General features: G+C 32.0%; 1 protein-coding gene across 1 annotated transcript; it reads right to left on the reverse strand.

The window, feature by feature from the left end:
• Positions 1-1827: 1827 nt before the first annotated feature.
• LOC123664605 (aquaporin AQPAe.a) lies at positions 1828-21179 on the reverse strand. The gene is made up of 7 exons (XM_045599125.1): positions 21161-21179; positions 13754-13828; positions 11911-12035; positions 10463-10732; positions 6700-6864; positions 3051-3176; positions 1828-2010 (listed from the first exon to the last, which is right to left on the reverse strand). The coding sequence occupies exons 1-7, from the start codon at positions 21177-21179 to the stop codon at positions 1972-1974; spliced, it is 819 nt and encodes a 272-aa protein (XP_045455081.1). The 3' UTR covers positions 1828-1971.
• Positions 21180-22008: the final 829 nt, after the last annotated feature.

Raw genomic sequence — 22008 nt, forward strand, 5'->3', positions numbered from 1 at the left:
AACATTCTCATACCATTGGCCTAGTGAATATGTGAGACTGACTAACCATTTATTGTCTTATTTTGTATTAGTCCTTGTAAGGATATTTTATGTCCAAAGAAATTCTGTATAGTAGTGATGCTTTTGTGTTATTGTGCATTATTTTATATTAATATAAATTGAAATGTGTATTTGGTTTTTTGTTCCCCTTGAAATTGAATGGATTTTTAACCGATATATTTTTATGTATGTTCGGAGATAACTTCGTCGTTTATGAACCGATTTTGATAATTCTTTTAATGAAACAACTTTTTTCGGATTTTATCGCGGTTTATTAACTTTTGATTCCCGAAGTTTCGGATACTTTACAGCAACCATGGTCACGGGAGGACCCTCAGTTGAGTTCACCAAAAGTTGTTTCATTAAATGAGTAAAATTCGCGTAAACATTGATAATTCTTTTTTTGTTGGAAAGGAGATATCCTAAGTGTGGTACCATGATAAGGGTACTTGGATCTGATGATGGAATCCCAGAGCAATCGAGGGAAACCCTCGAAAATCGTTATGACAACTGGTGCGTTTGTTAATTTTTTTCGTCTACTTACGTTGTATTACTTGTCGATGTAATTGGGGTCAGTTTTTTTTCGTTTGAGTTCAAACACAATTATTAGTCTTGAAATCAACAGTTGAAATGATTATATTAAAATACTCTTTAAAATTTTTATTACTTTCTGGAAGTCTTTAAAAAACTTCTTTAAAAAAATTCAAACACTGAATTCTTGTTTTTTTTGTTGACATTTTTTTTATTTACAGATGTAAATAATTGCAAACACATGTAAGTAAAATATTTTTATTAAATATATTTTATTACATCTTAATCTAGAAAATATTTATTGACACATTCATCTCAATGCAGTGTTCGAATGATAACATGCAAGAGTATTTTAAGATACTTAAGTCATTAACATATGACATCGGTGGTGTACCAAGTGCATCCGAGTGCAAAACGAGATATATTTTATTCAAAATGTTTTGACATACACAGGCAATATATAAGACATATTGTAGATTAAACATAAATTATTTACAATGGCTACCAAGTAATAATATTTAAAAAAAAATTAAATGTCGATTATTATATAACTTTAAATAAATTAGAATCTCAAAAAAAAACCTATACTCCTTGATATTTCTTGTGCAATTTTATATCAAGCCTTATATGATAGTATGTTGGAATTGAATTTTAATTTTTTGTACGAATTTATCATAAGTTTACAAATATATGTATAAAATTTTAATTTTTAAATAATAATTATAATTTAATTAATAATAATTATAATATAATTTTTAAATTTTAATTTTTAAACAATTAAGTTTACAGGATATAAATGACAATTAAGAAATAAAGGTGGCAGTAATGTTTCTCAGCTTTGAAAAATTGAATTCGAAAAGCACGTAAATAAAAATACTTTTGTATAAATAATTCATATAAAAATATATTTTTATAAATCGGTACGTGCCAAAGATTTACTAATCTAGAACGAGATTACTTTTTAATAGTTAAATAATTATACATTTCTATAATTATACAAAAGGATATAGAGTATAATTAAAATTATTTTCAGGTATAGACAGATAAGACACGTCTACATTACTTTTTTCAATTATACATGATACTCGCCGTATTTTTGTGTAATGGTACCATAGTTCGAATTTATAATTATTTTGAACACATAATATCTATTTTGGTCTTAAGATTATAAATGTAATTATAGAAATATTTTACTCATTTCTGTCGATTGCTGTATAAATGAAGTAAAATGATATATGGGAAAACAAGGTATAATCAGTAGGTTAAGTCGTTTATTACTTGAGTGTGTCAGACGTATCGCCGGTAGTGCGGGTCTAGTGGCGGGGCGAGCGCGGCGGGGCGGGTGTCGCGGGGGACGGAGAGGGGGGAGGGGGCGCGCAGGCGCCGCCGCGGGGATCGTCTTCAGGCCATGTCATCGTTCTTGCCGTCGAGGCGCTTCAACTGAAATTATTTCACTAATTATACACAAAAAAACGTATTAGTACTTATTGTATAATTGTATATCATACGTGGTTTGCATACGATGTGTTGCGCATTTTTAATGATTTAAAGTTAAATAATTTTTTCTAGTTTTATAGTATAAAATGTGACTTTTTAATAATATCACAACAGTCATAAGGGCTTACGGTTTGTTCAACAGTCCACGCAGTTGGAGCTAGACGTCCAGAGCGCTTGTAAATAAACATATTACATCAAATCGAGAGTCCAACTTGTATCTAGATAGTATTTAATAAAACTGGTTTTTATGAAATCATTTACAACTATGTATTTAATAAATTATTATTGTCATGTTGTACAATAAAGAGTACATAACTATAAAATCTTATAATTTATCATAATACAAAAACATAATCGTAATCTTAATAAAAAGAAACGTATGTAGATACTTAAAAATAATACGAGTATATTCATGTAATATTATTATGAACATGCTAACAATAGTATTACATAGAAAAAAAAAACTTTTTCTACTATCATTGGAGCACATAGCAACCATTTAAATTGTGTCACAATTATTATTTACATAAATAATTACGAAGTTTATCACAGGAATAGCAAGTGATAGGTCGTAAGACCTCCTGACAAATACTTGTTTAGGTTACACAGATATGTGTGGTCTGAGTGATATTCATTATAGTTGTTTTCGGCCTCCTAAACTCCTGACTTGATTCAACCTGTGCGTTAAGGGTAGCTTTTTTTATTTCTTTATTTTATTTGGGAACTTTTATGTGGCTTTTTAAAAAAAAAAAACAGTTAAGTCATCTATGTCGTCATATTTTAGTAATCTTATATTGTGAGACAACTGTCTTAGCTGAATCGAGGCCATAGAGTTTAAATATAACATTAAATAATCGACTCAGGGAAAATAATGGGTAAATGTTTCGGCTGAAGTTAGTGGGCATGCCCACCGTGTCTTCAACGGTGTATCCGCCCCTGGGTGAATAGTATTAGACAGACTAAAGGACGGTCATTATCTTTACCTCCTTTTCGTCACCGGCGACGGGTCGATAGCGGGGGGAGGGCGCTTCAGTGGGGGGTGCGGAGAACCCGTGTACATACAGCAGCGCTGCTGCCACGCCACCCGCTACCGGACCGGCCCAGTACACCTGAATGAAAGAAATTAATGCAGATTACACCTTATAAACATTTTATTGACGATATTTAGACTATAATTTTAGGTGACGACACTTTTTGAGCTAAGTGTATCATATGAAATGTGCATAAGTTATGTAATCGTATTACGTTACAAATATATTTATTAAAAATGAAGGTTGAATTTAGAGGCTTTGGCAGGAAGGATTTTGTATGAAATTCACACTCTGAAAACAGGTCTAACTACCGATAAAGGTATACGTATAACACAACATTACCTATATAAAATATATAAAGTAATATTGAAACAGCTGATTTTATTTCTAACAATATAAATATCGATAAACTACCTATGAAATTTTCATTTATAAAACTGTAGAACTTAGCAAAATAATACATTTGGTTTGATTGGTTTAATGATTTTGTTTGTTAAGCAATGCTTTAGCAATTGTATAATTGTTTTTGATAGTTTCGGTTAGCAGTTAAAAACTTGACAAAAATAGTTGGGCATCTTTATTTTTATTCACCGAACAATCTCTGTCGTGTCTTCTCCATCTTACGTGACATTTAACATTATAAGTGAAAGCCATTAATTCTAAATGCATCTTTATTTTCTATATCCGTTCTTTCTTCCCTTTAAATTAATATTGTTTGTTTGTTTGAACTTGCTAATCTCAAGTACTGCTGATTCGAATTGAAAAAATATTTTTGTGTTGTAGTCCGTTTACCGAGAAGGTTATACAAAATTTTGAAAAATTTATACCTCAAATTAACGCGAGTGAACCCGAGTTGCACCGTTAGTAATACTATAGAATTTAACAGAATAGTACTTCTTACCTAATGAGCAAATCTGTAACAATTGCGTGATAAATTTTGATGGTTTTGGTATTCTAACAAAGATGAGACATGAAAGAAATTAGTAAAAATACCAAAAGCGCCAAATCAAATCGGTATAGTTTATAAAAAATGAGTTGATTGTCTAGAATGTTGGAGAATATAAATGATGTCATAATTATACTTGTAAATTCCGAATAGTAAGATTGTTACAGAAATTAATTCGTCATATTTTTCTACACACAAACAGTTGCTTGCTTTGCCTTTGTTTACGTAGGTATAATCCGGGTCTGATCACGCATAATATATTTAGTTAATAATAGATGTGACAGTATCTTTGAGTTAAATTGATTTATATTGATGTTATTAGCATTAATAGGATAATATGGTATTTTAAAAGGATAACTCTGGTACATACCTAATGAAGAACTCATGCACTACACAATTTGTTTAGTCAGAAATGTATGGAAAACTATAAGTTGATTGTTAATTATTACGTTTCTAATAAAGGAAATCAATATATTTCATAGATATTTTAGTGTAGATTTTTTTAGGCAACCTATAAACAATATTAGTGTGGTATATTATATAATTTTATATGAATAACAACATAGTAAAGTAGTAGAACTTGTTTGTCTACAGTAGAGTAAGGATTTTTTGCGGTAATTTTTTAGTTTGACTTGCAAAATTTTTAATACATCACGTTATTCTTTATAGGCTTATTTATCATAAATGTAACAGTGTAGTATACAAGCTGGATGCGGGTAAAATCGCAATGATAAATTTTAATTGCTTGTGGTTATGGTTGCCTATCAATATATATTTACATTATTAACCCTAAGGTCCCGGCCTCAAGTCCATGGCAAGGCGCCGGCACGGCGACGGCGCCACAGTTGATATTTCAGTTAGTGACAGTTAATTTTAATATTACAAACAGAGACTCTAATTTTGTTTTTTTTTTTGTATAGATTTTTGAATATTGTTTAAATTCTGTGACATCGGCTTGATGGAATTTGAATTTAGGTATGTAAAGGGCTGAAAATTATTTTGTTAAATATCCACCGCACACGGTTCTTGTTATTTTGTTTTTTAAACAAACTGCGAAATATCAACTGTCAAGTCGCGGCGCACCATCCACGGCGACGCACAGTGGTCCCGATTTAAAAAAATATGGACATTGATGCTAGAGGAAAATTTCACTGATGGTTAACACTAAGGTAACTGATAAGACATAATTGTGTTTGCTCGCAAACGAAAAAAAAAACCGACTTCAATTACATCGACAAGTAATACAACGTAGATCGACGAAAAAATAGTCAAGCAACTACGCATTATCAAAGATTACTCAAAAAGTAGTTATCAGATCTCAATAAAATTTATATGTGACCACATGATAAACATCAGCTTTCGATTAAATTAAAAATTATCAAAATCGGTACACCCAGTAAAAAGTTGTTGCGGATTTTCGAGAGTTTCCCTCGATTTATCTGGGATCCCATCATCAGATCCTGGTTTCCTTATCATGGTACCAAACTAGGGATATCCCCTTTCCAACAAAAAAAGAATTATCAAAATCGGTACATCCAGTAGAAAGTTATGCGGTATAATACAACGTAGGTCGACGAAAAAAGCGTCAAGTAAAAACGCATTATTAGATATAACTCGAAAAGTAGTTGTTAGATCTCAAATAAATTGAAATGGGACCAATTGGCACACACAACCTTTCGACTCACAAATTTGTCGAAATCGGTCTACCCGGTCAAAAGTTCTGATGTAACTAACATACATAAAAAAAAAATACAGTCGAATTGAGAACCTCCTCGAAGTCAGTTAAAAAAATTTATCCTACCACGACTATTTCATGGTAAAAAAATAATTACTTTTTTTTTTGTATGAAAGAAATTGCATTTCTGTTAATTTCTCGAAATTCTTTAGAGTTGTCAAGATGACGATCACACATATTAGAAAACCAGTGGTTCCGAGTATTTCATGCGAAGATACTTTTTAATTATCTCTGCGTATTTTTGAGTTATTACGGGTTGAAAAATCGAATTTTTATATAAAATATGTCCTTACTTTTGTATTACACAGTAACTGAAATACTTGAAATAAGATAAGTTTGAAGAAATAAAAACTCAATGCATCAATGTCCATATTTTATTAAATCGGCACCACTGTGCGCCGTGGACATGAGGCCGGGCCCATGGATACTTGTAGATTGAGACTTACTTTAATTAAGCCATTCTAGATAGACAAAAATTTGCTAAATTCTTTAACATCGTAGTCATTAGAACTATGTTTTATAGATATATAAAATAGGATAATTTCCAAATTCGTGGTTAATATTTTCTTGAATATAATAACCTATTTCAAGTTTTCGATATTACGACACTATTGCAAGTGCCATACGGATACATTCCTGAACCAATCAAACCACAAACATGGTAAATATCCCGTTTTATGTTAGAAGTTCTAAAGGTCGATATTGAGCACACGGGTGCAGAGTGGTGATCGTTTTGCGCATCGTGCAGGGGTCGCTAACAAAAAATAGTTTTGTTCAGAAAAATTTAAAAATAAATGAAATTTAAAAGTATTTAGTAAGCATTCAATACCTTTATCTTTATCAATACAATTTAGAAGTCCAGTTGAAAATCATCGCTCAATATCCGAGCCGATAAGGAAAAAGCTATAGAGTGTACTTACCCAGTGGTCAGACCAGTTGCTGGCTACGAGTGCGGAGCCGAAGGAGCGAGCTGGGTTCATAGCTGACCCAGTGTAGTCCACAGCGAGCAAGTGACCTAGAGTCACTGTTAGGCCAATAGCAAGCGGAGCGGTGGACTTGCTGTCTGGTTTGTTAGCATCGCACACCTAGAAGACAAAGTCACATTTATATATAGATAGATAGATACTCTTTATTGTACACAACAACGATCAACACAATAACATATTGCAAATAAAAAAACAGTGTACAAAGGCGGTCTTATCGCTAGAGTAGCGATCTCTTCCAGACAACCTTTGGGCATATAGGACACAGCGTAGTGAAAAAGCGGTAGGGAAGTGTACACAGAGAAGTGACAATCAGTGTCACCTATCATGTATCACAGGTATATGTCAATGCTTGAGTCTGAGACGGCGTTCTTAGTTACACTAACTGAATTGCAAGAGACCTTGAAATAATTGTGGACCTTATGGTAAAGTGAGAACGCGAGCGTTGGTGATGTATGAAGAGGCTTATGTTCAGCATTGGACGACTAAAAGTTGACGATGATGATGAAAATAACTACCTTGGAAATTATTGCTACGCATTATAAAAAAACCTAACGATGATGCTATTTTTAAAATAAACTCTATCTTATATCATTTATTTTAAAACAAATCTGTTTGCTCTGATAAAATTTTGATCCATGTAACTTTGATTTGGTAAAATAAAAACATTTTTTTACAGTAAAATATATTCTACGCAAAATCTTATTAACGTAAAATGGCAGGCTAATTATCACTAAAATTAGTTCGTGTCACAGCACTGTCACGCTAAAGCTAAACAGAATTCGCAAAGGTTGATCATTTAGTATCGGGTCAAAGGCCTCAATGAATGAATACGAACTCTGTAATACAAAAACTAAATCCATACAACCGGTTTCTCTCGCTTTAAAAGCACTGGTAAAATGAACTTTGTTGTACGGAACAAAGCTATAACGTACTTTAGCGCTATGTTAATGACGTATATATTTCAATTAGTAATGAAAAAAGAAAAATGACGTCACTGTTCGATTTTTAAAATCATTGACATAATTATTATTTTTTTGTAATTATCTATTATCTTATGAAGTCCTTTAAAATACGTTAACGACTTATTAACTTAGCAAATTAAATATTTTATTAAATCACTTCTATACAAATAAATAAAATTGGAGTGTTTGTTTGTAATATAAAATAACCGCTTTTAACTAAATTCATATATATGTACATACATGTACCTATACACGCTACATATACCAAAATAACATATTTTATAATTTTTGTCTGTCTGTCTCTGTCTATCTGTCTGTCTGTTTGTTCCGACTAATCTCTGAAAAGTCAGGACCGATTTTGACGGGACTTTCACTGGCAGATAGCTGAGGTAATAAGGAGTAACTTAGGCTACTTTTCTTTTAGATTTCTAAACAATAATTATTTTGTTAAATTCTACGCAGATGAAGTCGCGGGCACAGCTATAAAAATATAAAAAATAAACAGTGATTTGTCTTGTTAATTAAAAGAAGTTGTCAATACTTTAAAAATTGATTCGTTCGCATATAACAAGTACCGTGAAGTGAGCCCGTAAAGCAATGTTTTAAATATTTCAATGATCGCAGATTAACGCAGATTATATCGGTTCACTAATGACGCCGGTCACGGAAGCTAATGTTTCATTCCTATTCCAGTACTGTCATTAAATCATTAAACGTAAATAAATGTGATGTATTCGCTTGCGAATTCCGTTCGCGGTTTGTAAATGTTAACGTAAATAGTAAGAAGGTCCCTATTTATACAACATTTATAACGGATTTAATGTATATATTGAAAGCTATTTGTAAATACTAATTACTGACTTAAGTATATATATATATATATATATATATTTATATTTATATATATATATCTATATATATATAATATATATATATATACTTAAGTCAGTAATTAATAAGATTCGTATACAATCGAAAATAATTATTGTATTCCTTAGTTAATTTTTGTTAAGTATACTAATTTTTATTAATTAATAAGTTTTGTAAATTTTTCTTTAGGCAATTAAAGCTATGAGAGTTTGTGACCTAAATATTAATATTTAATTATTTTCTAAGTAATTAGAAGAAGAAGAAGAAATATACTTTATTGTGCATATTACAAGCTAACATAACATACACCCTTAAAAATAAAATTTGCAAAACAATATTATGCACGAAGGCGGTCTTATCGCTAGGTAAGCGATTTCTTCCAGACAACCTTGGGGTAGAGGAGATTTTAAAATAAAAAGAGTAGGGTTATCAAAAGGCAAAACAGAAAATTAAAAACAAAGTAGACCCTACAATCTAATAATATAATAATTATTATCTAAGCGTATTTTAAAAATTAATAAAACTAATATTTTGCAGATATAATGCGAAATTTTTAATGACTGCACCAAACTGGATAATTCACTTATATAAGATGTTCGTAATAACGAATCTTTTTCTTAAATACACATATTAACAAAAAACACGATAGGTATATCAGTACGAACTCAGCTAGTATGTTATAAATAAATTTTCTGACATAATTTTTAATCTGTTATTTGCTGGGATAGATGTTAAGGTACATAGATAGTTACTCTACGAAAACCGCAGGCCAGCAAATTTCAAAATCTCGTGTTACATTTTTTTACTCGATGTTTTTTTACCACCATATTTTTCCTGTTATTATTCCCCTTCAACGAGTCCAACACTGTTTCGACGTAACTCGATTTCGCTTAAATTACAGTTATAAAAAAGCCAATTCGGAGAAGCGTCCTTGCATTCACAGTAACTTTTTATGGATAAAGATATTTCTCGTTTTGTGTTTTATATTCAAATAGCTGACCTGGCGAACTTCGTACAGACTTATTTTTTGTATGCAATATATTGATTTTTTTAAAGTTTATTTTTTTTATACAGACCTTGCTTTGTATTCGTTCGGAAGTTTGGAAGAATTTATGGCGGTTTATTTTTGTTTTATATATAGAAGATTGATATCGGTAAAAAATATTTCCAATACGTCAATCTTTATTAAGCGAATACCTGATGAGGTTTTAACACGATATACATTTTTCTATAATTTAGTAAAATGTTTGTAATTCGATGAAGTTAATAGCTATTAAAGCTAATAAGGTTTAAACTGTCGACACTAGGCCACTTTTATATCATGAACCGGTACTGTATCATTATATTGTATCATTATATTGTATCATTATATTGTATCATTAAACGTTTTTACACACAAATGTTAAGTTGGAAAATGTTTTATTACGTATTATTTTAACCCTACTGTGAAAATACTATTTTATAATTTTTTTTTCAACGGCAATTGTTGCATGACAAAAATAATTAATAATCTGATGATGAAAAAATATACATATACTATTTTAACGAGCTTCATAGAATTATTTTTACTACCAAGGTAGAAAACGCGATCCATCTGATGGTAAGCGGATACCTTAGTCTATGTATGTCTGCAACACCGCGAGCTTTGCCGGCCCGTTACAGACCGTACCTGCGCCTCTACCCTGGATAGTTCTGGCAACTTTACTTACAACAGGAACACACCACTATATCAAAGCAGTATTATTTAGTGGTAAACTACTGTTAAGTTGAGGTACTTCCCCAATCGGGAAGCTCCAGATTTTGCCTGCAGTATTCTACCTTAATAAAACTAATGGAATATTTCCATAAAATCTAAGATCACTTACCCCACAAACAACGAACACGAGCACGAATCCAAGGAAGAATTCAATTCCGAAGCCCTGTAGCTGCGTCACGTTCTTCCCCAGTCCTGTGATGCCGAGATTTCCCGCGACAGGGTCGGGGGTGAAGGCCTTCAGTAGGCCGGAACCAGCGGCCGCTCCCGCACATTGAGCTATCACGTATAACACACCCCGCACTGGTTTTATTTTACCAGTGGCTGCCATGCCGGCGGTCACTGCTGGGTTCACGTGACCTCCCGATACATGCCCTATAGCCTGGAGAACAAGTGATTTTATTATTTTATTGAAGTTATAGCCTTCACAGCAAGCGATTGTAATGTTAACAAATTAAAAGTTCATACTAATAAGACTTTACAGAGACTTTACAGACATATTTAATTATCTGTATACAAGGTTATAATAAAAGATAAACGACAAAGGTGTGTGGGGTTTATAAGGAAAATCTTGATTATTTTGTGTATTAAATAAATGAACACTTTAAATTTAGTTGTATAGGGACGAGAGTAAACAGTAAATATTTTTTTTACAAAAGAAATTAAAATCATGATGAACTAAACGATAAAGTGTTTTCATAATGTAAACTTAAATAAAATCCAATTAGTTGCAGATCCGCACTATGTGAAGTTGTGTTAAAGATAAAAACTCAAATTATGGCATCTAATGATAATTACCTATGTAGTAAATTTTTGCTATTTTGTAAGTGAAATGTCTCTAATCTTGTCTAGAGATAAAACGATTTATGGTCAAGGTTAATTTAGTCTACGTATAGTCGTCTGTTCCTAAAGTAAGCAACTTAATGCTTGTGTTATAGGTTACAGCCGACTGGTATATAGCTACATTTTTTTTTTCGATAAACATACTTATAAATAATACATATATAAATATATATATTAATGTTAAAAAATTAATATAATAAATATTTATTATTTTAATTATATTAAAAAATTAATATAATAAATATTTATATTATACCCAGACTCGGGGTGGGAATCGAACTCACAACCCTCGGAGCATAAAGCAGGGTCACTACAAACTGCGCCAACGGGCTAGTCAAGTCAAATAACTAATATAATAATAAGTAAGTCAAATACCTAATTGTGTTACATTATTACATTTTTATTGTAGAAACTAACTAATTTATTACTTGAATAGCAAATTTATTAATTGTAGTGAGTTGCTTATCTATACAATGAATATATTTTATTCATTTAACATTGGGGAAATATCAAGGGGTTGAATGATATTTTACACGAGTTCGTGTTAATGTTAATTGACATGCATGTACAGAGGTAGCTAAGCCCCTGATTTCTATTAATAAAATTGAGTGTCGTAACAATCATTTTAGCAGTATTATACAGCTTTTAAGACGAATGTAAGAAAAGGTAATGATTTGATATCAAAATATAAATGGTAACAAGCGAGAAAGGACTTACTGAAACAATGGCGAAGACCGCTAGACCGAAAGCGAGCGCTACGAGGACGATGTTAGGCGCTGCGTCCACTCCTTGTGCCACGTTGATGCATGCTCCGCAACCGAATAAATTCAGCAGCAAATTACCTGGGTAGGAAATTATTTATTACGTTATTCCTATCAAATGTACCATTGTTTAAGACACGTTTGTAGGGAAGTTACAGTAATTGCCGGATGTGTTAGGAATCTACAGGGTTCGATTTCTGCACAGGACAAATTATGTATTGTCATGTGCGGCGATCGAATTCACTAATGTGTGACTATACAGATGTTGGTCTTAATCGGGGTGTTTTTGTCTTTTGTTGTGTATTACATTTTCGAATCCTCGACATGTGATTCACATCCTACTATGGGTAGTTGAGTGTGAAGCGATTATTAATTAATTGATTTATTTTATATGTAGCCAAATTTTTCAAGTATTACGTACACACCGAAGGGGATAGGGTCTATGTTTTGCTTACTTTTGATGACATGTTGGGTGTTTGATGGTGGTTTTATTATAAATTATTGTGTGGCTTTTAACTTGACTAGTAAATGAAAATGATTACAATCCCATTCTATTTTAATTACATTTGCCATTATAATGTAGACTCGTGTTATTCGCCACACGTCTATTAAAATAAGATGCAATTAACTTGTAGGTAAAGATCTGCGCCATGATGCGTTTGAAGGGCAAAATACGCTAATCTGATCATTCGATCCCATTATTTCATACTTATACAAATATTTCAATTATACCTATAGTCTTGGCAATAATGTAATTAATTTCCAAGAGACATATTACGCGCATGTTAGCTAATCTATATATTATACGTGAAGCAAAATCTTTGTACCCCTTATTATGAAAATTGCGCGGACGGAGGAATATGATATTTCGCAGGCTTATAGTTTTTTTTTCTCTCTAATATTTGAGGAGTTTTAGACCATAAGGACTACGCCACTCCATAGGAACATCATACATTTACATACAAGAATTTAATGAGGTCGTCGTCGCATACCAATGTTAAATCATCACTAATTAAAGATTATAAAATCTTGTAAAATAGTTTAGCCGGTTCTGAGAGAGGATACGCTAAAATTGAATTACAACCTCCAAGCTCTTTAAAATTTTGAATTATTTGCAGCATATCAATTCTGATATCTTTATTTCGGACACATTCCACCATAATGTGAACTGCATCTTCAATGATGCCGCATTCGGTACACAACGGAGATGGTACCATTTTCATGTGTCAGAAGGAGTGCAGAATGCAATTTTTAATTATGTATAAAAAATACATTAAATCAATAAAAAAAAAAACATTACATACACTAACATGCGTATACTTTCTTTTGTTTTTTACTATAGAAGTCTTTGACAATAGAACCTTAATAATGTTTAACTTATAATTTAAATTAATATTATGTTCAATTTTCGACAACTGGGCGGCTACTAGTTTTTATTAATGCATAAAGACGCATTATGAATGATTTTTGAGTTGTCACAAATTACTATACTAAATCAATTTCAGAAAAAAATATACATACCTACATATTTATAATGTGTAATTTTAAAAATTAAAGAAAGGAATTAAGTTATTTTACAGGTGATGTTCGTGAAGAAAGTTAATGTAACAGTGTTTTCTATTTGATGATGAATTTTAGATAAAATATTTTGACAGTACTCATTATGCATCAGTTTGGGGTGTAAGAAGTAAAGTTCTGTGTATTTGGTATTTTCTTTGGTGCTTCTACAGTGAAATCAAAGTATTACTCATATGGCAGAGAAATATAAGAGATATATAAGAAATATAATATATATTTACCAATGAATTCAGCGAGCAATGCTTTGCTGATACCCGCAGCGCCTCCAGACAGTTCGTCCAAACCGAGCTTTTTGCCTATCTCACCCATGGTTCTGAAATATTGCAAAGTAATATTTAGTAGGATAATTGTGTTTGCTCGCAAACGAAAAAAAAACCGACTTCAATTACATCGTAGTAATACAACGTAGGTCGACGAAAAAATAGTCAAGTAACTATGCGTTATCAAAGATTACTCAAAAAGTAGTTATCAGATCTCGATAAAATTTATATGTGACCACATGATAAACATCAGCTTTCGATTAAATTAAAAATTTATTTATTTATTTATTTAATAAAGGCATACCAACTAAGTACATAAAAAAGGTTTCTACATTAAAACAATACCACAAAGTTATATAATATGCACTTGAATTAAAGGTTTAAAAAGGTTTAAAGGTTAAAAAATTATCAAAATCGGTACGCCCAGTAAAAAGTTATTGCGGATTTTCGAGAGTTTCCCTCTATTCTTCTGGGATTCCATCATCAGATCCTGGTTTCCTTATTATGGTACTAAACAAGGGATATCTATTTTCCAACGAAAAAATAATTATCAAAATCGGTGCATCGAGTAAAAAGTTATGTGGTATAATACAACGTAGTTGTTAGATCTCAAATAAATTTAAATGGGACCAATTGACACACACCTTAAAAAAAATTGTCCAAATCGGTCCACCCGGTCAAAAGTTCTGATGTAACATACATTAAAAAAAAAATACAGTCGAATTGAGAACCTCCTCCTTTTTTGGAAGTCGGTTAAAAATAGAAACATAGACTAAAATTTGTTCCTCAATATATTTTAATAGCTTATAAAGTGTATAGAGAAATAAGTCGAAAAGATTTTTTTTTACAGATTTTTGGTAGTTCGCAAAGGCCGTTTCTTAAAACTTGAAATTTATCAGTATTGAAAGTTGTGGGACATCGTCGGACGAGTCTAATTTTTTGGCAATACATAGGTATATCATTAGTTAGTTGGAACTCATGGTCTCGATACATTTTTTTTTCTTTTTTCAGTTCCTGCATTATTTTTTCTTTTAGTTTATAGTGGATGACACTTCATAAGTAATAATACAGTTTTGTTATATATTAATTCATTAATAAAATTTAATAAATTGATTATTAATTATTTTCAGTTTTATTTGGAAGAAATCGACCTACGTAGGAATTTTATGGATTTTTACCGACTTTAAAAAAGGAGGAGGTTACTCAATTCGACCGTATATATATGTTGCAGTCAGAACTCTTAACCAGTCAAAAGTACTATTGACTAGCGAAATCAGGCAAAAGTACTTTTGACTGGACAAGTTGGTCAAAAGTGGTTTTGACTGAAAATTATTGGTTATTAGTACTTTTGACTGCAAATTCGCGGTTAAAAATACTTTTGACTGACGCTCTCCGTCAAAAGTAGTTTTAACTGTAAAAAAGCATCAGTTAAAAGCACTATTAACTCGTTAGATGTGAATAAATTTAGTCAAGTGATCCTAATAAACCATAATAAATTTATGCCCGCGATCTTCTTGCGACTGCATGTCAGTCAGATCGACTTGGCAGCGGCTGTTCATTTCAGTGTGCAGGGTCGGTTTCTAAACCTGACCCATCCTTTTCTTGCTCTTCTTCTTTTGGCATTCTTCGCACATTAATAAATATATATTAATCATTTCTTTTGTAATATTAGTGTACTTTTTTGCCGTTTCATTCTTAAGTCTATCGCGACCACCATGCCCTATAGAAATATGCGCAGCATCAATAATGTCGTAGATTTCCTCAACCGGCTAAAATATTTGACAGGTTCTGTGTTTGTAACTAATTTTTTTATACCACAAACTTCAATGTGTTAAAGCGTTGTAGTCTACTGTACTGTAATGGTGTTTCCTTTTCATTAAATTTCGCGTCTTCCACATCCATTGCAAACTTTTAAAATTTTTTTTTGTCATCACATTGAAATGACTATCTCGCTAAAATTCTTTGCAAAAAGCCTTCTTCCTTTTCGTAGTCACTCATTTGTTCTAATATCAGCACGTTCTCCACTAATAATGAGTAATATAAAAGTTTATATGTGCGTTTGTCGTTATTTTTATCGACCACCTTAACTTTTTAAGAGTTTTGACTGATTCAACCAGTCAAAACCACTTTTGACGGAATCATTTAGTCAAAAGTACCTTTAACCAGCTCCATTGGGCAAAAGTACTTTTAACTGTTATTTTAGTCAAAAGTATTATTGACTAAAGCAAACGGTCAAAAGTACTTCTGACTGATTTTGCTAGTCAATAGTGCTTTTGACTGGTTAAGAGTTTTGACTGCAACATATATATATATATTATGTATGTTCGGGGATAACTTCGTCGTTTCTGAACCGATTTTGATCATTTTTTTTGTTGGAAAAGAGATATCCTAAGTGTGGTGTGTAGTGGGATGTAATTGAAGTCGGTTTTTTTTCGTTTGCCAGCAAATACAATTATATTACCTAATACTTGTTCATGTTATAATAATATATTTGCAACGTAAAAACAAACAAACCACTAAATAAATACTCGGGTGTACATAGTAGTAGTATCTGACTTTATTTTGTGCCATATTACGCAAAATAAATGAGGACACTTAATATTACTACGGGCTAGAAATTTTAGTTTTGATTAGAATTTTTAACTAAGTAACTGATGAGAAATATACGATTTTGCACATTTTAACATCATTCCATTCTCTATCTTATCTAGAACAATGTGTAAATTTACGAGTAAGTGTCGCCTAATTGCCATCATTCATTTCGTAACTAGACCAATGTGTGCTTTACAACCCTAGTCACTGCCAAATTGAATTTATTGTCTTATCATTCCTCGACGTTTGTATAATGTTCTTTAAAAGTACAAGAATATGTTTAAAGCTTATCAAGATGACTGTTATGATAAAGACCGTTATTTCTAAAAAAAAACAGCATGTTCCAGTATTTCGTAATTGCATAAAACCGGCTCAATTCATTCGATATAACGGAGCGATTTACGTTTGGAAAAGGCTTATAAGTACATAATGTAGACGTAAATACGGTCTACATATTCGTTTTTTTTCTTATTTCAAAAGTTACTTTTGAACTATTATGTTTATGTTTCTTGTAATATAAGCTTGGGGCTTGGGGCTCACCTGATGGTAAGCGATTGCCGTAACCTATAGACGTCTGCAACACCAGAAGCATCGTTAGCGCGTGCCGACCCTATCCACAATTCCCCCCATCACCAACAGGAACACAACACTGCTTGGAGTATTATTTAGCTGTGATTTTCTGTAAGGTCGAGGTGCTACCCCACTCGGGCTGCTCCATACTCCAAGCAGGAAACATCCTACTGTGCCCTACCTCAGTTTAGGTCTAAAATGTTTAACATTCATGAATACCATCAAATTAAATAAGAATTATTCCCAAAAGAAATGCGTGCTAGTGTTTTTTTTTAACTTTAGTTTTACGCCACTTAACATTTTTTCACGCATAGCTGTAAGCTTACACAATGTGACAATAGCGATAACAATAGCCAGCCCTAGGAACAATGTATTCGTGAAGTATTATTCGAGCGATAGGGAAATGAGCCTACCATTGGAAACGGAAGTAAATTATTTTAATTAGAAAGTACTGGGAAAAAGCACGGTTCGGTTGGTATGCGGGTATACTTATCCGAATACTTCGTATGCAACTATTCATGGTAAATTTTGTGTGATTCCGGACATTTTCGAAGTTCTGGCATAATCAGGCTGTACACGTTTATTAGCGTGTATATCGAATTCATCAAAATAAACTCGCTTTAACGCTTTAATTTCTCTTTTCTTGAGCGTTAAGACTACGTTTGAAATTATGCTAGAGTTATGTTATCAAAATATTTTAATGTATTTGTCGGTTGGAAGAAAGAACCTTGTATAAGGCACAAATATGGTAAATATATCTTAGATCTTGGCTCTTAAAACAATGTTAAAGATAGCGCTTCTTGAAAAAACATCGACGACACATGTCCATTGAAATATAATGTTTATGCAGCAAAGATTGGCAACGATCCATATTTTAGTGCATCAGGATTCATAAAAGGTTCGCGCGGTTAGCCGTGACCGGACCCTAGGTGACCTACACGATTGAACTCATACATTTTACCTTTCCCGAGTATCAATTATGCACTAACGACCTCCTATTTAAACGAGTATTTTCCTCTTAAATTCGATTTCGCAGAAAGCGGAAATTATATTTATACCTCGACAGTATAAATTAACCTTCAAAAATAAAAAATGTTACTAGGCCAAGAACTGTGGGTATTTTTATTGTACCCTTTACGTATTTGGATAGTGTATAAAAACTGTCGCATTACTAAATGAGGCTTGTAAGAATTACATCATTGTATTAAGTCATGTATTCAGTATTTGCTTTTGATTTAGATTTAGTTAGTCGCCTGTATGATAATAACTTGAGGCAACAGAGCAAGATACGTGAAGGTATTTCACGACGGCGGTATGCGTTAAACAATTTGTGTGAATTATTATAAATCGGAATATTACTATGGACATGTGAAAAAATATTTAATCTGATAGAATTTAATAAGATAATAAACTTCATTAGTTTCATTATTTTAGATAATATTCTATGATATTGTATTATTTAGAAATATAATTTCAATAGGCTGTCTTATTAACGACTTTACAGAAAATAATCAAGTTATTAAGTGTACAGCAAAATAATTGAAAAAGGTAATTTATTTTTCTCTATAGGTATTGATATTGTCGTTAGTGTACACGTTAAAAAGGTCAAATCGATTGTTCCAGAAAGTTTTAATGGAAATCCACAGTAAATATATAATCAAGAGCTTACAGCGCTGTAGTGTCGAACATCAAAAATATATAATTACAATATCAAATAGCATTGATAAGTTGCCGTAAACGTGATATCAAAAAGTGATTAGATTTTTTTCCATTGTCATAAAAGAAATTAGATGTATTGTCCTGACAAGGACATATTTTTGTAATAAATTTTTATCAGAAGTAATTATCGATCAGTCTTTTTACTACTTTCTGATAACAATCTTATTAATGAGGATGTTATTTAATAGTCGTTTATTCTTAGTAAAATAAAATAATACTTAGCATTCTCCGAATTATAGGGACAATAATGGTAAGCGTTTTTAAATTATAATGTTCGTTATTAGCATTTTATTTAAATTATTATATTAATTATACGTATATTTTTATATTATGTACGATTTTATTTTTGTGTTACCCAGATATTAGGAATTCTAAACATTTTTCGAAATTTTTGATATGATAATTTTTATATTCGGCTTAAGCGAACCGTGGCGCCGCGACGTCTATAGTGAGTTCTTTACAGAAACCCGTAACTTTTCAGTTTCATATTACAATGAAAATCTTTGACAGAAGACGACACTATGCTATTTTTAATATGTACGATTTTTATTTTTGTGTTACCCACACATTAGGAATTCTAAACATTTATGAATATCATATCAAAAATATAATCATATCAAAAATACTTTTATATATCATATCAATATATCAATATATCGTCTTCGGTGCGACAAAGCCAGCCCTGCGGTCACCAACCCGCCTGCCCAGCGTGGTGACTATGGGCAATACACATGAGTTCACGTTATTTTTGGTGTAAACTTGTGGAGGCCTATGTCCAACAGTGGACTGTATAGGCTGTAATGATGATGATGATCAATATATCATATCAAAAATATATTTATATTATTTGCCATATAAAAATAAAACTTTTTATTAATTACCTATTGATTTTAATAGTAGATATTATGAATTTTGGAAAAAAAATGTCTATCTGTTTGTTACTAGTCAAATCGGTTGTAAAATAACTTATGTAGTGACTCAAGCTGATCTTGTTTAATTAAGAAAGATAATTAGGATCCGAACAAAAAAAGCCCACACACGCATAGAATTATTTGTAAAGAACATATGAACGAAATGGAAGCACTACACTAATATTTAAAAAGTTATAGGTATAGGTAATAAGTAATATAGGTTCTATGGAAAGTTTATGTTATGATAACAATCAGCCGTCGAATGGTATAATTATTTTTCTGACAGTATTTATTTTTCTGAAAAATTATGGACATCAACACAACACCAATACATATTGCTATTACTTTTTTTTTAATTCTTATTTGTATTGTTTTTTTTTTAACTTAATTTAATTTGAAAACTACTATTGATTTCTGTTGCCTACATAATTATACATGTTCTTTTATTTTGGAAACAAACGGTATTACCACATATATAATGGTATTGTAAATATGTATAACTTATGAAAAATATCTCGCAGGGAGACTCGAGCTCCAAGATCACAAACGCCGCGATTAATTCTTTTTTATCAAAACAAATACAGTCTCAATATTAATATGTACGATTTTATTTTTGTGTTACCCACACATTAGGAATTTTAAACATTTTTGAATATCATATCAAAAATTGACCGCTCTAGCGGGATTCGAACCCGCGTCTCCGACTGACCGTGTCGGCGCTCTAGCCAATTAAGCTATGGAACGATGTACCCGCTAGAGCAAAATTTTTCGATATGATGATTTTTTTATTTTCGGTTTAAGCGAACCGTAGCGCCGTCTATAGTGAGTTCTTTACAGAGATCCGTAACTATTCAAAGTTTCATATTACAATGAAAATCTTTGACAGGAGACGAGACGCGGGTTCGAATCCCGCTGGAGCGGTCAATTTTTGATATGATATTCAAAAATGTTTAGAATTCCTAATGTGTGGGTAACACAAAAATAAAATCGTACATATTAAAAATAGCATGGTGTCGTCTCCTGTCAAAGATTTTCATTGTAATATGAAACTTTGAATAGTTACGGGTCTCTGTAAAGAACTCACTATAGACGGCGCCACGGTTCGCTTAAACCGAAAATAAAAAAATCATCATATCGAAAAATTTCGCTCTAGCGGGTACATCGTTCCATAGCTTAATTGGCTAGAGCGCCGACACGGTCAGTCGGAGACGCGGGTTCGAATCCCGCTGGAGCGGTCAATTTTTGATATGATATTCAAAAATGTTTAGTCTCAATATTTTTAGCATTACCCAACAATCATCATTTCTTCCACTGTCCACAGCTGGACATAGGTCTCTACAAGTTCACGCCACAAATGGCGGTAACTCACGTGTTTTGCCCATAGTCACCACGTTGGGCAAGCGAATTGGTAATCGTAGGGCTGGCTTTGTCGCACCGAAGACACTGCTGCCCGTCTTCGGCCTGTGTATTTCAAAGCTAGCAGTTGGATGGCTATCCCGCCATCGGTTGGCTTTTTAAGTTTCAAGGTGGTAGTGGAACTGTGTTATCCCTTAGTCGCCTCTTACGACACAGCCACACAGCGAATATCCAAGCATTACCCAACAGTAACAGACTGTGAGAGAGTGGTCGCTTAGACCGGATATAAAATCATCATATCAAAAATTTTCGATCTAGCGGGTACATTGTTCCATACCTTAATTGGCTAGAGCACCGACACGGTTAGTTGGAGATGCAGGTTCGATCCCCGCTGGAACGGTCGATTTTTGATATGATATGATGGTACACAGCACAGAAAAAATTATAAAACAAACTAGAATGAAATATAATCAAAAGGGCCAATTACGACCATCCATCCGTTTAAAATTTAAATTAACAAACGTGAAAAAATAAAATAAAAGGAAAAACACAAGAAAAAAAACATACTTGTTTTCATATTAGACCTATAAATACCCCTGGGAAGGATAATTTAAAAACAATTAACTCTATATGGAAGGAAATATAACATATATAATAATGATAATAATAATAGTGAACATTATATAAATATTTATGAAATATATATAAATTATTTAATTATTATAAAATGTTTAGACTGTAAGACATAACACAATGAAAAAGCTGAAATATATTAAACGACCAGTAGCAACGTCGTCGGTTAGTTACCGAAATTTTATAAGTGCGAGTACTGCGGAGCTGAGTCTACCATTCAAGGATGACAATTGGGAATTCTACTGAAGTTTTGAGTGCAAATTTATCCCTAAAAAACCTGTAGTACCATTGACAATAAGCCTCTCGTTATTTATTTCTAAATAATAATTCGGATGCTTAGCATTGGGCAATTTTATGACAGTTAACAGTAATTTCATAATTTTGTGTTTGTTTAAAGCTGTTGTAAGTATGCTGTTGTTGTCAATAAGTACATCT

This window comes from Melitaea cinxia, chromosome 2 (genome assembly GCF_905220565.1).
Source record: "Melitaea cinxia chromosome 2, ilMelCinx1.1, whole genome shotgun sequence".
NCBI classification, from domain to species: Eukaryota; Metazoa; Arthropoda; class Insecta; order Lepidoptera; family Nymphalidae; genus Melitaea; species Melitaea cinxia.